General features: G+C 41.8%; 1 protein-coding gene across 1 annotated transcript in view; it reads right to left on the reverse strand.

The window, feature by feature from the left end:
* The window catches only part of ppp2cb (protein phosphatase 2, catalytic subunit, beta isozyme), a 28201-nt gene extending 10162 nt beyond the window's left edge, over positions 1–18039 (reverse strand). The window contains exons 1-3 of the mRNA XM_048542876.2: positions 17731–18039; positions 3387–3596; positions 437–610 (exon numbers count right to left, since the gene is read on the reverse strand). Coding sequence (XP_048398833.1) covers positions 437–610; positions 3387–3596; positions 17731–17832 — 486 coding nt within the window. The 5' untranslated portion in view covers positions 17833–18039. The remainder of the gene's footprint in view (positions 1–436; positions 611–3386; positions 3597–17730) is intronic.
* Positions 18040–18434: the final 395 nt, after the last annotated feature.

Genomic DNA, 18434 nt, shown 5'->3' on the forward strand with positions numbered 1-18434 from the left:
TGAGCAGTAGGTAGATCAGAGTAGTCAATAACTCTGGAGCTGAGCTCAGAAAGCTTGCATTTCAAAATCAACTTGTTGGACTATAACCTGGCTTCATGTGATTTTTTGACCTCGTCTTGAAATGGTTAGGATAAAGTTTAGTATTTAACATTAAAGCATTTTAGGAGATTATTAAACCAGACAGGTACACAGAACTGGCTCCTACAGTAGCTACTTAACGATGGGAAACCTCAAGACCCCACTGAAAGTGTATATATTGGCACTATACGGATTGAGACTTGTACTTGACAGCACTACTGACAGTAGGAGAAAACCACATTGGATATTCACTCTAAAAGGTAAAGACTCAAGTCAACTATTGAGCAGATTTTGAATACAAGGAAATCAGTTCATAAGACCTGATGAGAAAGAAATAAAATGAGAACATTTTACTCACTTGACCATCCACTAAGGCTGTCAAAGGAAGATAATCAAACAGATCTGTAAAGTACTTCCAAACACTAGCATTTCCATATTTTCTTAGGCATTCATCATAAAACCCATACACTTGAGTGATCTGTCTACTTTCATGGTTCCCTCGTAATATTGTGATACGTTCCCGGTAACGAACCTGTGTTTAAAGAAAAATCATTAAGTTTCAGCAGTATTGTCAATATGCACAAGTTAGAAAAACACACAACTGAATTGATTCTGAGATAGTAGGAACTGCCGATGCTGGAGAATCCGAGATAACAAGGTGTAGAGCTGGACGAACACAGCAGGTAAAGCAGCAGAGGAGCAGGAAAGCTGACATTTCGGGTCTGGGGATCTCTGAAGGGTCCAGACCCACAACTTCAGCTTTTCTGCTTGGCCTGCTGCATTCATCCAGCTCTACACCTTGTCATCTTATAACTGAATCAAGTTTTATTAATACTTCAAACAAGTAAAACCCAGGGAACTACAAACTGGTGAGCCTGGCATCAATGGTGTGTAAGTTGTTGGAGAGGATTCTGAGACAGGGTCAACGTGCATTTGGAAAAGCAAGGACTGATTAAGATCAGTCAGCATGGCTTTGTACTTGGGAAATAGTGAGGTTTTTAGAAGAGATGACCAAGAAGATACATGAAGGCAGCGCAGTAGATGTTGTCTACATAGATTTTAGTAAGGCTTTCGACAAGGTTCCACATGGCAGACAAGTTAGCCAGATTAGATCAAGTGGGATCCAGGGACAGCTAGCCAATTGGATACAAAATTGGCTTGATGGTAGGAGTCAGCAGGGTGGTGGTAGAGGGTTGTTGGAGGCCTATGACAAGTAGTATGCCACAGATGCTGGGTACACTGTTCAATTTGATTTATTATTGTCACATGTACTGTATAACAGTACAGAGTGTTGTTTTGCATGCTAACCAGACAACGCATACTTTACACAAGTACAAGTACATCAGGGTAATGGAATAGAATACAGTGTTACATCTACAGAGAAGGTGCAGAAAAAGATCTCAACTCTGACATATGAGAGGTCTGTTCTGATGTCTGATAAAGAGTCTTAAATCTCCTAGTATGTGTTTTCAAACTTTTACGTCTTCTACTCGATGGGAGTGTGTAAACCTGCGGTGGGAGGGACCCAAATTATGTTGGCTGCTTTTCTGGAGGCAGCAGGAAGTGTAGATGGAGTCAACGGAAGGAAGGCTGGTTTTTGTGATGGGCTGGGCTGCATACACAACTATAATTTCTTGTGGTCTTAGGCACAGCAGTTGCCATACCAAGCTATGATGCATCCAGATAGTAGGAACTGCAGATGCTGGAGAATATGGTCAGCATATCGTTGTGGCATTATGTTCAATTTCTCCAACTACAAAAGCAGACAGACATTCTCACTATCAGCATTCTATTGTTTTCTGAGCTAGTAGGAACTGCTGACACTGGAGAATCTGAGATCACAAGGTATAAGCTGGATGAACACAGCAGGCCAAGCAGCATCAGAGGAGCAAGAAAGCTGACCTTTCAGGTCTGGACCCTTCTTCAGAAAGAAGGGTCTGATGAAGCGTTCAGACCCAAAACGTCAGCTTTCCTGCTCCTCTGATGCTGCTTGGCCTGCTGTGTTCCTCCAGCTCTACACCTTGTTATCTCATGCATCCAGATAGAATGCTTTCTATGGTGCAGATAAAAATTGTTAAGGATCATCGTGGACATGTCAAATTTCCTTCGACTTCCGAGGAAGTAGAGGTGTTGATGTGGTTTTTTGACTGTAGTGTTGACTTGGATGAGCAAGATAGATTGTTGGTGACATTTACTCCCAGGAAAGTCAAGCTCTCGACCACCTCCACCTCAGTACCATTGATAAAAACAGGAGCATGTACATCTTTGTACAAACAATTTGCATGAGAATGTAGGAGGCATGGTTAGTAAGTTTGCAGATGATACCAATATTGGTGGTATAGTGGACAAAGAAGATTATCTAAGAGTACAACAGGATCTCGATCAACTTGGCCAATAGGCTGAGGAATGGCAGATGGCATTTATTTTTAGATAAGCATGAGGTATTGCATTTCCGTCAGACAAACCAGGGCAGGACTTGTACAGGTAATGGTTCGGCCCTGGGGTGTATTGACAAAGGGACCTAGGGGTTCAGGTATGTTGTTCCTTGAAAGTGGCATCACAGGCATACAGGATGGAGAAGGTACTTGGCAGACTTGCTTTCAAAAGTGCCGAGTACAGGAATTGAGACATCATGTAACGGCTGTACAAGATATGGTTAAGGCCACATTTGTTGTACTGTGTACAATTCTGGTTGCTCTGCTTATAGTAAGATTGTTATTAAACTAGAAAGGGTGCGAAAAAAACGTTTGCAACAATGTTACTGAGACTGGAGAGTTTGAGTTAATAAGGGTAGGCTGGGACTTTTTTTTTTAAAATGACCTACAACACAGGAGGCTGAGGAGTGGCCTTATAGGAGATTTATAAAATCATGAGAAGCTAAAATCCTGAGAAGCACAGATAAGGTGAATGACCAAGGCCCAAACTGATTGAGTCACAAGCTAGAGGGCACAGGATTAAAGGTGAGGGGTGAATAATTTAAGAGGGACCCAAGGGGCAACATTTTCCACACAGATGGCGTGCATATATGAAAAGATGCGAGTACAATTAAAACAGTTAAAAAGACATTTGGACAGGTACATAGATAGGAAAGATTTAGAGAGGTATATGGACTAAATGCAGGCAAATGGAACAAATTCAGTTTAGAAAACCTGGTGGGCATGGATGATTTGGGCTGAAGGATCTGTTTCTAAAGTGTATGACTCTGACTGTAGGTGTATAGGACTTTTGGATGAGAACTTAGGACAGAAGGATCATCAAGTGCATAACATAAGGCAGACCATGTCAAGTTTGGAAAGGAAATATCATACCTTTAATGCTACGAGTAACGTGACAGTTTCAACAGAGTAATAACCTCTGTCAACATAGTCTCCCATGAAAAGGTAATTAGTGTCTGGTGATTTGCCCCCAATTCTGAACAGTTCCATGAGATCATGAAACTGTCCATGGACATCACCACACACTGTGACGGGACATCGCACCTCCTGTACATTTGACTCTTTTGTGAGAATTTCTTTAGCCTATGGAAGCAAACAGAAGTTTAATTTACTAAAGCCACTAAAGGCACAAGGAGTTATAAAGAACTTTATGTTAAATTTAAACCACACCACACAAATAGTTCCACTGGCACATCTCAGAGCCACAAAATAACTTGCTCTCCCAAAGCAAATATAGAAAACTATGTTCAATGTATTTCCACTTCTGTGAAATCTTGTGAACAAGGAACTTTTTAAAGATGACAAAATTATACCTGTTGGCAGCAGGAGAACACATTCATTTTATGTAGTCAGGCATACAGCGGATGTGAATGACAGTAAAATCACATCTGAAAGTAAACTATTACTTTGGTTAACGTTAGCTTATGATTCAACATTGTAACCTCTTCACCAAGTTAGCTGGATGAATTCACAACAATCTAGAAATAGACAACAAATAGCAGCCACTTTGGCAGTTGATCAGAATTGTAAAAAAAAAAAAAGAGTATGGTCTTTCCAATTCTTTTTGCTTCTTTCAGGGTTGTATTCTTCAAGGGTATAATTGAGAGATGTGCAAGGGCAGCTCCCACAGTATTTTAGGCCAGAGGAATGTGGCATGACAAAAGTAGCAAGTGAACATGCTCCCACCACTGCATTTCACAGAATAATAATGGGTAAACAACCAACAGCATTTAAAGCAGAATGTTGTATTGGAGTATTATTGCTCGGTTTAAGTGGAAAATTTTCCCATTTCAAGAAAATCTAGGTCTGGCGTAGTAGCTAGATGCATGAAATTTCATTTCCTAAAAACAAAAAAGCTGTATTCATTTGGGAAAACACTGAAAATCACAGGGGCTTTATCCTGAGGGGTCCCTTAACCCATTTTTTTTTTTAAAAAGACAGACACATAGATGAACATTCACAAGGACTTAACTTCGGATCCAGCTATTTTAAAATAGGCAGTCTAAAGTTTGTCAACTTTATTCCATATGTTGATCACCCAAAGTATTCTTTACATTAGTTCCAAATTAGTAGTTTACTAGTGAGCCTGTATTCTCTAGTTCTGTTATCACAGTTTAGTTTCAAAGATTCACATAGATTTGTAGCTCAGTTGAGGACGCGAAGGTGGATTCAGTCACCAAGCTGGTTCATTAATTTGCAGACATTGTGTTACCCTGCTGGATAACATCATCAGTGCAGCCTCCGATGAAGCACTGTTGTGTTTTCTTACTTGTTATTTAACTTCTGGGGTCTGTCGGAGTTAGTTACCTCACTTCCAGTTTTTCTTTGCAATGGTGTGTGTATACAGGGCCTAATTCTATGTGTTTATTGATGGCCTTCTTGGTGAAGAACCAGGCCTCTACAAATTGCTGTGCTTGTCTGTTTGGCTTGACCTAGGACCCAGATGTTGTTCCAATCAAGCTGGTGAACTCCTTGTCTGTGTGAATGGAGACAAGAGAGTATTGGTCGTGTCGTCTTGTTGCTGTTTGGTGTTCATGTATTCTCATGGCCAGTTTTCTTCCTGTTTGTTGCAGTCCTTGCATGGAATCTTGTAAATTATGTCAGTTCTGTCCATAGTGGGTAAGGGGTCTTTGGTTCTATTTAGCAGTTGACATAGGTTTGTGTCCTACTCTGATGCCCATAGGAATCTTGTGGTCAGTTCAGATACGTTCTTGATGTACAGTAACATGACAAGTGTGTCAGGGCGTACTGTATCTTCCTGTTGTTTGTGTGACAGACATCGTTGGACCCAGCAGTTTGGGTACCTGTTGTCTCAATACTTGGAGGTATTCTTCTTCATCATCTTGGCATAGTTGTGGGTTGCTGTAGTGTGTTGTGGTTTGAGCAGTGGTTTTACGCAACTCCATTTGTGGGGTTTAGGATGATTACTGTTGAAAACTTGGACAGATCAACAAAGCAGACTACCTAAAAAATGAAACCTGAAGGGACAAATGCCCCTAATTCTGCAGCCTCCCAAAAAAAGGTACACAAACTGGAAGTGCCTCTCACACCCATAGTCTCTCCTCGGCACATCAAAATACAGGTTAGCCAAGGAATTACAAAGACCTCATCAACAACTCAACCCAGGACTATCTCAAAACCCTCAAAGACATATGAATAGATGAGGATGAGATCATGGTGTCCTCTGACATTACCACCCTACTGATATCAAATCGACATACCACTAACAACACCACTGAAAGAACAGGACCCGAGTGACATCACCTCCACAGTCACAGTGCTGGAATTACTGGACCTATATCTCACGATCCAGTTTACTTTTAACGGCCAGATGTTTAAACAAATCAGTGTGACACCTATGGTGTCACCCATCTCGGGGTGAATAGCAGAAGCAGTGATACTCAAAAGCACAGTCCTTCCCGAGATCCAACCCAAATTAGGGATCTGAGATAATGGGAACTGCAGATGCTGGAGAATCCAAGATAACAAAGTGTGGAGCTGGATGAACACAGTAGGCCGAGCAGCATCTCAGGAGCACAAAAGCTGACGCTTCGGGCCTAGACCCAAATTAGGGATCTGATATGCAGACGACATTTTCAAACGACCTAAACTAGAAGAAACACGCCAACTTATAACAACATTTCCACCAGCATCAAATTCACCGAAAAGAACAAACAGCTCCCATTCCTAAATGTGACAGTAGAACGCAGGGCCAAAAGGGGAATTTCTACCCAAAGTATACAGAAAGGCCACACACATGGATCAAGTCGTAAATTTCAACAGTAACCACCCCAACACCCACTGAGTTGCGTAAAAACACTGTTCAAATGAGCCACAACACTGCAGCAATCCAGAGCTACACCAAAATGAAGGACTACCTCCAAGGATTTAGGTATAGATATCCAAACAGCTGGGTTCACGATGCCTGTCACACAAACAATAACAAGATGATACAGTCTGTCCCAACACATGTGTCATGTTATCGTACATCAAGAATGTATCTGAACTGACCACAAGACTCCTACAGCCACTGGACATCAGAGTAGTACAGAGAGTATGGGTGGCACAGTGGCTCAGTGATTAGAACTACTGCCTCACAGTGCCAGAGACCCAGGTTCAATTCCACCCTCAGGCAACTGTGCGGAGTACGCACATTATCCCCATGTCTGCGCAGGTTTCTTCCGGGTGCTCCGATTTCTTCCCGCAGTCCAAAGATATGCAGGGTAGGTGGAGTGGCCATGCTAAATGCCCATATAGTGTCCAGGGATGTTTAAGTTGGGTGGGTTGGACATAGGGAAATGCAGGGTAGGGGAATGAGTCAGGGTGGGATGTGATTTGGAGGGACAGGGTAGACTTGTTGGGCTGAATGGCCTGTTTCCACACAGGAGGGATTCTATTATTCAAACCTACAATCGACCCTAAACCAACTGCTAACAAGAACCAGAGACCCCTGACCCACTATGGGCAGAACCAACATAAGATACAAGATTTCAGGCAAGAACTGCGAAAAGCATTACATTTACATTACACAAGAAAACTGGCCACGAGAATACATGAACACCAACTAGCAACAAGACATGAACAATATTCACTTGTCTCATTTCACAAAAACAAGGAGAACCACTAGTTTGATTGTCAGGATCCTAGGACACGCCATGGTCCCAAACAGAGTCAAGCACAGGAATTTCTAGAGGCCTGGTTCTCCACAAAGAAGGCCATCAATAAACATGTAGAATTAGACCCTATATACACACACATCAATAAACATGTAGAATTAGACCCTATATACACACACACACATCACTGTGAAGAAAAACCAGAAATGAAGTTTGGGGGCGGCACGGTGGCTCAGTAGTTAGCAATGCAGTCTCACAGCGCCAAGGACCCGGTTTCAACTCCAGCCTCGGGTAACTGTGTGTGGAGTTTGCACATTCTCCCCATGTCTGTGTGGGTTTCCTCCGAGTGCTCCGGTTTCCTCCCACAGTCCAAAGATGGCTAGGTGGATCGGCCATGCTAAATTGCCCGTAGTGTTCAGGGGCGTGCAGCTTATAGGGGGAGGGGGTTGGGTCTAGGTGGGATGCTCCAAGGGGCATTGTGGACTTGTTGAGCTGAATGGCCTGTTTCCACACTGTAGGGAATCTAATCGAACCAACTCCAACGGTCCCTAAGAGTTTAAATAACAAGCAGGAAAACAACAGCGCTTCATTGGAGGCTACACTGGTGATGTTACCCAGCAGGGTAATGAAACATCTACAAAACTAACAAACCAACCAGTTTAGTTTCAAGATAATAAAATGTGAGGCTGGATGAGCACAGCAGGCCAAGCAGCATCTCAGGAGCACAAAAGCTGACGTTTCGGGCCTAGACCCTTCATCAGTCAGCTTTTGTGGTCTCTGATGAAGGGTCTAGGCCCGAAACATCAGCTTTTGTTCTCCTGAGATGCTGCTTGGCCTGCTGTGTTCATCCAGCCTCACATTTTATTATCTTGGATTCTCCAGCATCTGCAGTTCCCATTATCTCTGATACCAGTTTAGTTTCAAGTCATGCGTCTAGAGTTAATATGATAACCAGATTAGAAAACTAACTTTTAAAGGTTTAAACAGCAGGAAATTGGAAATAAAAGAAAAGAAAAGTTAGAATTGCCCTGAACAAGACAGGGAAAACTCTCTCCAGCTGATTACTAGCTCCTCATACTTCTACAGCTAATTCAAACAATGAATAAGCCCACATCTCTTCACTCATTCCATGCTGTTTCAGGCATTCCCTCTGATCATATTGGAAGGTAAGACAGACCAAGGGAATTCCACCCCAACAGCCCAAGTTAGAGTGGAAACCAATATTCACAGCCTAAAGGCTACTGTCCAAACAACAGATGCAACAAAAATAGTGACTTCCTCAACATATATTATATGTCTATCAGGATGGTCATATGAGATTTTGTACTGTATCCGCACACCAGGGTGAAATACAGGCAAGTTTTGAGAACAAATGCCCATTAGTTAAAAGAACAAATTGCATTGGATTGGAAGGAAGCCTGTCACTGATATTTACAGGAACAAGTGCAATTTGAGGTCATGCTTTAAGAAAATTGCATTCTTAGCAGATCAGCTGTTTAAGGTTTTGTGCAACAGAGCTGTTGAATTGCTTCCCTGACATCTAGATTTAGATAAACTATAATTTCCGCCAGGTAAATACTCATTAAATTAAAATCAGTGGTTTTGGCCCTGATACATAAGATGTACTCTGCCTACTGATTCTGGCCCATCGCTTAGGACAATGATAGGTTGAACCAAGCTGCTTGCAATACACGATTCCTAGTTATCCTTGGACTGAGCTTTGAATCTCATTGTCTTTGTGGCAAAGACAACCTGCATCCATCTTGGTAATATGACCCATGTCTGACATAGCCCAGCTGCACCAGAAGTCCTCATCTGAGCTTTCATCATCTCCAGGTTTAATCATTTAAATTTCATCCCATCAGGTCTCCCATCAGTCACCGTTAGTAAGCTCCAACCACCAAAATTCAAGTGCTCAAATCCTATTCAGATCCCCTGCTAGCCCATCCTCATTTAAATTAATGGTTATGGGGATCCAATATAAAATTCTCACCATTTGGTTTAATCCCTTTAAGGCCAGAGCTGCACCCAAAGACAGGATACGACATCAAGAAAAAACCCAAAAGAACCGTAAATCAGAGACAAAAATAGAAGTTGATGGAAAACCTCAGCAGGTCTGGCAGCTAAACAGTCCTAAGGGAGGGTCACTCTACCCAAAATGTTAACTGGTTTTCCTCCATAGATGCTGCCAGACTTGCTGAGCTTTTCAGCAATTTCTAGTTCTGTTTCTAAAACATCAAGTACCAATTCTGCAACTCCCACTCTAAGTAAAAGAACAGCAAATGTATTTGAATATGGAAGTAACCCGTCAGACAGTCCAGGCTTTATTCTCTTGTACAGTGCACAGGTGCCAGCAGTCATCTACTTCATTAGTGATCATTCTTCATGCAGAGGCACATAAAGCAAATGTTGCAAGTGTTCATAATTCACTATGCTCAAAATAAATGTTTGATCTGGTTCTCACCTAATGATCACAGACTTAATTATCTTGCAATCATTGGAATATATCAGAATAATTGGAACCACTGGCCAACTCGTCCAGTTAATAGCTCAAAGTAAAGGCGATCAAGTAAATTACTGCAGGAACTTCCAGTCTGAGTGGTTCCTCATAACATCACCCACAGGGATTAGGAGGTTTAAATATGAAAATATCATCTTCACCATTAGACGGTATTGAAATTCCACTGACATTACTGTGACCACACAATCAAACCAATTCATTCCATTTGTCAGTGTACAGCAAAAAATTCCTTGACAGCCCCAAGATTGTTAAACAGTTTGGATGGCCTGAATCCAGTTCTGATAAATGAGATTTCATGGAAAACAGCAACCCACATGGATGGGCAAATCGGACAGGGAGTAAAGCCCAACAAAAGCGGGGACGTATTTCAGAGATTGGATTTAACATCTTTAGGGCAATTTTCTTGGATGACAGCGGCAGGATACCTAGCAGAAAACGTTCTAACCTCTAATACTAATAGCCCTCCTCTTAACCAAAATAGATTGAAGTGCTTTTAACAGCTGAATATAATCCCCAACTTTTAAATGAATTCTACAGACCTCAAATGGATTATCCAATTCCATTCAACCTACGCTTTCACTTCTGGACACTTAATGTCACAAATGGTGATCCTTCCATGGTACTGTTTATCCTTGGTTAAAATCAGAATTTCCAACAGGGGAAAAAACCAAGGCCGTAAAAAGAACAAAATTATGTCCTGTGGCCCATCAAGTCTGCTCCACCATTCAATGAGAACATGGCTGACCTGATAATCTTCAGCTGCCTCAATTTTCCTCCTCATCTGTCTTAAAATTGCGACTCCTCACTCTGAGATTATGTCGTCTGGTCCTTGACGGCCCCAGAAGGGATAATCCTCTCTCCACATCTACCCTGTCAAATGTTTAAGAATTTTACGTGTTTCAATAAGGGCTTTTCTCATTCTTCTAAACTTCGAGTACAAGCCCAACGTACTGAACCGATACTCACAAGAAAAGCCCTCAACAAAGATCAGCCTAGTGAAGCTTCTCTGGACTGCCCTCTGATGCCAATATATTCATCCTTGGAAAAGGGGACTAAACTGTTCACATTATTCCAGGTATGGTTTAGCTTATGCCTTGTGTAGATTTGACAAGATATCCCGAATTTCACACTCCATTCTCTTTGAAGAGATGGCCAAACTTCAATTTGCCTTCCCTATTACTAGATGAACCTGGATATTAGTTTTCTTTTTAAACTAAAAAGTGTATTAGCTCCCCCAAACCACTGTGCTGCAGCTTTTTGCAGTATTTCTCCATTTAAATAATATTTAGCTCTGTATTTCCTGCTGAAGTGCAGATGTCACATTTTCCCCACATTGTGTGCCATCTGCTAAGTTTTGCCCAATCGGCTATGTCACTTTAACTATTTGTCTTATCCTCAACTTGCCTTTCCATCTACTTTTGTGTCATCTGTAAGCCTGATTATAGTACACTTCACTTCTGTCATCCAAGTTATCAATATACATTGTAAATAATTGAGGGCCCAGCACCGATCTCCGTGACACTTCACTACTTACAGGTTGCCATCCTGAAAATGCCCTCCTCATTCCAGCTCTGTCGTCTATCAGTTAACCAGTCCTCTATCCATGCTAACATAATATTTCAACACCACGAGCTCTTATTAAGCAGTATGCTACAGGATACCTGCTGAATGCCTTTTCAAAAGGTGGGACATTCATTGGTTCCATCATATCTACCCTGTTTGTTGCCTGTTCAAAAACTAAAATTTCTCCTTAAATGAAGTCATACTCTGCTTGATTGTATTAGCAGCTTCTAAATACTTTGCAATTATATCCTTCATAATAGAATAACATTTTCCCAATGATAAGTTACCTACAATAGATGCAAGGAGGGAAAACAATTGAGTATAACCAAATACATACAATGCATCACTGGCCTCTATTTTCACAAATCTCCATGCTCCCAACTCCAGATACAGTCCTATATTCGCTCCAAAGCAACTCCATCAGTCAAATAATTTTCAGCCTTTAATAATAAAGCTGTTGTAACTGAGATGAATAGGTAATAGGTCCCTTCAGAAACTCGGTATAACCACACTTTAATATGTCTGTATTACACACGATACAGAACATGAATCAATCCACTATTAACTCGTTTGATGCATTCTGCTTTTTACTTTGAACAGAATGTAAATTACATTATCTCCACAGCAACAACAAGCACCATGCACGGATGTTTAACTAGGCTGTGCAATATTTCAAATGCTTGCTCATTCCAGTTTTAAATGCATACTATTTCAGGATTCTAGCAGAATCAGTGCTAGTCAACGTTGGGATCACCAGTCAGTCTGCATGGCCTCTTTCCCATTTTGGAAAACAATTGTTGGGAGCTATCCAGCATTATCTCCCTAGCTGGTCCTAGTAAGTAGAATGCTCAATTGGAGGTGCTCCTAGTTTATGTGGACTCCACTGTCAGCAATTCACCTCCGAAGTCAACGGAACTGTATTTTGTAAACAAAAACCAAAAAGAACTGAGGATGCTGTAAATCAAGAACAAAAGCAGAAGTTGCTGGAAAAGCTCAGCAGATCTGGCAGCATCTGTGAAGAAAGAAATAAAAAGAATTCAGTTAACGTTTCGGGTCTGGTGACCCTTACTTTGTCAGTAATGACTTGAGCAAACCATGTTTCATAAATAAAAATGTAAACAAATTAGCAGTTCATTTGACTGCCTGACTTTAAACAAGATTTAGCAAGAGCCGATCTGAAGGCTTCTTTTTAAGGCTGTTTGGCCAGGTTTCAGGCAAAATGAGAGAGAGATTTCAGACTATGTTCTCAATGACAAAATAAAAAAGGAGCACATAGTTGTTGAGAATGCTATGGTTTACAAGCCCTGTACTTACAAAAATCAAAAATTTCTATTTGGCTCCAAGTTCAGCTTTAAATAGCAGTTTTTAAAAAAGACTGACAAAATTGTAGGTTCTGCAGAAACACTAGAATTGACTAAACTTGTTTTTGCTTGGTGTGGAATGTAGCAATTCTAAAGCAAAGCAGTCAAACAAAAGTCAAAAATATTCAAAACTAGATACTGAACGTCAGTGATAACAAATTGATATATTAGGTTTTCAATCAACAGCTTTGTTGCACATGTCAATCTCTAGTTGGCTTTTACAGATTGGTATGTTAAAGCACTTGCAATATATGATGTTACAATACTAAATTAGTCCTCAGAACACGTGTAGATGCACATGTAATGCTCTGGTTAGATTGAAAGAGCTGATGGTAGCATTTAGGACTCAGGGAAAACAGGGAGAGATTTAGAATAGTGTTAAAACATCACTATCATGATTCCTTCTTTATTATTCTACAATTTCTCTGCTCCACTGTCTCCACTCTAACCCAAACCACAATACAAGAAAAGTGCCTTCTGGCTTAACAGTTATCTGGGTCAGTCAATAAAGCAGTTTTTAGCATCACAAATATCCAGTGTAATGTTAAGCTATTTGAATATTGTTGCTTTGTGTCCTTAGTAAGTTATTTGTTTCTGGTATTGAATTGGTAACAAGGTTCAGTTATCATCCCCTGAATTAAAGACTTTTTCTACAACAGATAATGGGAACTGCAGATGCTGGAGAATCCAAGATAGCAGTGTGGAGCTGGATGAACACAGCAGGCCAAGCAGCATCTCAGGAGCACAAAAGCTGACGTTTCAGAGGATCTGGGCCCAAAACGTCAGCTTTTGTGCTCCTAAGATGCTGCTTGGCCTGCTGTGTTCATCCAGCTCTACACTTCGCTAGCATAAACAGAAGCCTTTTTTTAAACCAATCTAGAAATTTTGGCTCTTACCAAGTTGCTCCTTGTGTAGATACTGGTTCTAAGACACATTCTCTAAAGATCAAAGATGGGTAACAACCTTGTCCTGCCGTTACATCAATAACATTCTAGATGATAGACAAATAAACTGAACAAAGCAGCAAGGACTGACTATGTCTACAGCACGAATGTTACCACGATTGTTTTGAGCAGCAGGTTTTACAGACAAATTTAGTGTAAAAGGAGGAGGCAATAAATGCCGGTCAGGATGTTTATAGGGTATTCTAAGATTAAGACTCACAAAAAAAACTTGCTAGTTAGCAAGGCTAACAGTCTTTTACTTAAAACTATACAGTCCTTTCTTAACCGCAACACAGTCAGAACAATAAGAGCCACTTCGCTATACAATGAATATTTGCTCTTACAATTTTCAACTGATCAGGATATGGGCAATCATGAGTAGGAACTGGGAAAGTTTCAGGTCAATGGTGGGCCACAGTACTCTTGCGGAACCTGCAAGAACACTTCTCCTTGCCCAACAGGAATAGTTTAAAACTCAGCAAACGTAAAGCTGACTAGTGGACTGAGATCATGAGACACAGCAGAAGTAGGTTATTCAGCTCATCAAGTCTGCTCTGCCATTCAATGGCAGAAAAATCCTTAACTCAATTTTCTGCCTTGTCCATAAAATCCTTGATTCACTTTCAGATTAAAAACCTGTTCACCTCAACCTTGCATATACCAAATTATCTGACCTTCATAACCATTAGTGGTAAAGAATTCCACAGATTCACTACCCGCAAGAAATTACACCTCACTTCCCTCTTAAACGTGTGACCTCTTATTCTGAGATTGTGCCCTCTAGTCCTGGAGGCCAATGAGTACTGCCCAAGCTACTCAACTTCAAACAACTGGTAAAATAGACCAGGATTTCGAGTGAAAAAGCACAATAGTGAAGATTCCCCTGGCCTGACTTTGGCACAGTGCTTGGAGTTCTAGGCAAGGACAAGAGAAAATTCCAAATTTATAACAGAAGTTAAAAATCATCCTCTTTAAATATTAAGTTCATTGATAAAATGCAGTGTTAAAAAAATTACAGTTGTTGTTCTTTAGCCATTTTTGGGGCAAGCAGTATTCTGCTCAAACAGAAAGCACAGTGCATAGACACTGCTGGAATACCAGAGCTGCAGACTATCTTGCAGCTTAAAATAGAGAAACAGCCAGCAATTAATGATCCATGCGCTCCAAAGATCTTGTCTTGGAAAATGCTCTGTTTAATAATAGCTTTACATACAATCTATAACAATCAACTGATACAAGCTTGCTTAAAACTGCGAAGTATTTTTATCAGATTGGAAAGAATTCTCTGGGTAAAATGTTTAGTTAGTGATGCTGCTGTATATTTATTATTTCAGAAAAAAATCTATTATTTTTCTTGAACCTTAAAGCAAAGAATTAGTTCGGAATTTAAATGTACATCAGCAACCCTAAATTTCCAACAAAGCCTGGTGGAACACATGCTTCTTACACCTTGTTCTAAACTTTAGTTTCTTTAATCTTTAGGACATAAAGTATTCCAGAATTGAGAGACATTCTAATGTTTTCCTCATGAGCAAAACTGTTCTTGGGACCCTTTTGTTTTTAAAACCGTGACTGAAACAGCAAATTATGATTTAATCTAATTAAGGTAATAGTGACGAAGGATGCTGTAGGTTGCTGAGAGACATAGATAAGCTGCAGAGCTGGGCTGAGAGGTGGCAAATGGAGTTTAATGCAGACAAGTGTGAGGTGATGCACTTTGGTAGGAGTAACTGGAGGGCAAAGTACTGGGCTAATGGTAAGATTCTTGGTAGTGTAGATGAGCAGAGAGATCTCGGTGTCCATGTACACAGATCCTTGAAAGTTGCCACCCAGGTTGACAGGGCTGTTAAGAAGGCATACAGTGTTTTAGTTTTTATTCATAGAGGGATCGAGTTCCAGAACCAAGCGGTCATGCTGCAGCTGTACAAAACTCTGGTGTGGCCACACTTGGAGTATTGCGTACAGTTCTGGTCACCGCATTATAAAAAGGACGTGGAAGCTTTGGAAAGGGTGCAGAGGAGATTTACTAGGATGTTGCCTGGTATGGTGGGAAGGTCTTATGAGGAAAAGCTGAGGGACTGGAGGCTTTTTTCGTTAGAGAGAAGAAGGTTGAGAGGTGACTTAATTGAAACATATAAAATAATCAGAGGGTTAGATAGGGTGGATAGGGAGAGCCTTTTTCCTAGGATAGTGACGGCGAGCACGAGGGGGCATAGCTTTAAATTGAGGTGTGAAAGATATAGGACAGATGTCAGAAATAGTTTCTTTACTCAGAGTGGTAAGGGAATGGAACACCTTGCCTGCAATGGTAGCAGATTTGCCAACTTTAAGTACATTTAAGTCATCATTGGACAAGCATATGGACGTTCATGGAATAGTGTAGGTTAGATGGGCTTCAGATCGGTATGACAGGTCGGCACAACATCGAGGGCCAAAGGGCCTGTACTGTGCTGTGCTGTTAGGTTCTATGTTCTATGTAGGTATCAGTCTAAAGTGATGGGTTGTTAGTCTGTAAATTCTCTTCAAAGAGTGGAGTGAAATTATTCAAGATTAAGTTAGATTTTCGATAAACAAGGGAGTTAACAGTTTCACAGTGCAGGCAGGGAGATAGAATGAAGAAAGACTTTTTGCATGCCAAAGCAGGATGAAGGGCTGAATGGCCTAGTCCTGCTTTATGTCTGCTGTCATTTTACAGCAAAATACTTTATGGCATGGTTAAAACTGACCATGGGAGAGGCTGCGACAGTGTGGCAAAGAAGCAAGAGATGCTGCTGTGTGGAATAATAAAGAGATTGAGGCATACTGAGACTGTGTCTAAATACAGGCAGACCCCAGTTGCAAAAAAGTTCCACGTGGAGTCCACTCAGTTTGATTTGTATGCATGTCAGAACGCAATGCAGGAAATATAAAACTAGCCACTCATAAGTACAGGAAAGATTCCTACATCTGTCAGATCTTTAAAAATTACACCTTTTTTGACTGCATTTGATAGAATATTCATAAATTCAAGGCCTGTTGCACTTGTATTGGGAGAAGGGGGATGAAAAAGTCACAAGAGTGGTAGAGAACTCTTGACATTACACAGTCTTAGTAGAGCACCTTATTAGAGGCCATCATGCCTCAGACAAGCAAAGAGACTGAGAACGAGAGTCCATCATAACCTCAGGTGACATGAAAATTGGACGTAGCACTGATGTCACACTTTGCCACAATCCAGTCTGCCAACTGAGCTAACCGACCTCATGACAAAGCAGAAGAAACATATTCAAACCATCATGTCTCCGCCTCCATTCAATCAGATCAGGTTTATGTGAATCATTGTCTCCACTTTCCCACCTTTTACTCATAAATTAAAAATCTGTCTCAGCATTGAATAAACCTAACTCAGTCTCAATAGGTCTTTGTGGTAAAGAATGCCAAGATTCTTACTTAACTGCATAGAAGAAATTCCTCCTCAACCCACTTTAAATGTGTGACGATTTCTTTTAAGATCAATCCCTTTAACCCTACCACAAGGGGAAACAACCTTTCGACATCTACTCTGTCAAGTCTTCCAAGAATCTTTTATGCTTCAAAACTATTGCCTCCCATTTTTCTAAATTCCAACCAGTACAGGCCCAAACCTACTGAAGCGCTCCTACTAAGTCAATGCCTCTGTATCAGGTAAATGATGAGCGTTTAAAACGCCATGGTATGTATACAAGACGACAGGAAAGGTGCTGGAGATGCTTGGCAAACAGTGCGGGCACATCGAGCTGAAGGGGCTTTATCCAGGCTGTAAGATTCAATCACATGTCAAAGTCTACAACTTCCTGCAAGAAGAGTCAGGGCAGCTGGAACACATGAAAAAGGAGGAGGATGGGGTGGAGCTGGAATGGGGCAAGTAAGTCCGGGGACTGGGATGAAAGGAGGGAGGGGCGGATATGGATGAAGAGAGAGTTGGGGGGGGGAAAGAGGCGATGAAGAGGGCTTTGAGGGCATATAAAGCTCCACCTTGGACCCGCCCCCTGAGCGGAAGTGGCACCGGACCGGAAGTTCCGCCCGGTCAGGCGGGTGGGGCGGAGCCGAGCCGAGCCGGGGAGAGCGGCCGAGCCACTGGTCTCACTATTTGGCAGCGGCGGAAAGGCCGACTCTGTCGCTTAAACCCAGGCGGGGATTCTGTCTGAAATCGCATCGAGAATAAAACTGTTGGCCTTGGCGCTCCCCACATACCTTCTCGCAGAGGGTCCGCACTTGGTTCTCGTTGAGTTGCTTGCACTCGTTCAGCTGCTCGATCCAATCGTCCAGCTCCTTGGTGAACGCCTTATTATCCATAACTATCGGGAACGGTTTTTTTTTTAAAAATTATCAGACAGGGTGTTGAGGTGAAAAGGAAAATTTAAATAAAAAGTCTTGGGTGGGAGGGGGAATCGGGAGGTTAAAATTTTGATCATAAATAAGTTACATGGGTTCGGAACCCCTGAGAAGCTCGGCGCCGTCCGTCACTGTGAGAGTGAGAGGGAGAAAAAGCGGCGCGCGTGTCCGCAAAATCGCGCGCGCACGCACGCACCGACGTAATTCACGTTCCCGCGGCGCGTGACTGAGGAGGCGAAGCGCGCCCGCGAGGTCGGGCGGCGGTTGGAAGCCCGTTTGAATGGGTGCGCGAGCGAAGACAGTTGCCTTTATTTGTCACGCCCCTTATGTACCACGTGGTGTGGCACGTTCGGCCCCTTGCAGACAGACAATAGACAATAGGTGCTGTAGTAGGCCATTCGGCCCTATCGAGCCAGCACCACCATTCATTATGATTATGGCCGATCATCCACAATCAGTATCCTGGTCCTGCCTTATCCCAGTAACCCTTGATTCCACTATCTTTAAGAGCTCTATCCATCTCCTTCTTGAAAGTGTCCAGAGAGTTGGCCTCCACTGCCTTC

The sequence above is a fragment of the Stegostoma tigrinum genome, chromosome 1 (assembly GCF_030684315.1).
Source record: "Stegostoma tigrinum isolate sSteTig4 chromosome 1, sSteTig4.hap1, whole genome shotgun sequence".
Taxonomy (NCBI): domain Eukaryota; kingdom Metazoa; phylum Chordata; class Chondrichthyes; order Orectolobiformes; family Stegostomatidae; genus Stegostoma; species Stegostoma tigrinum.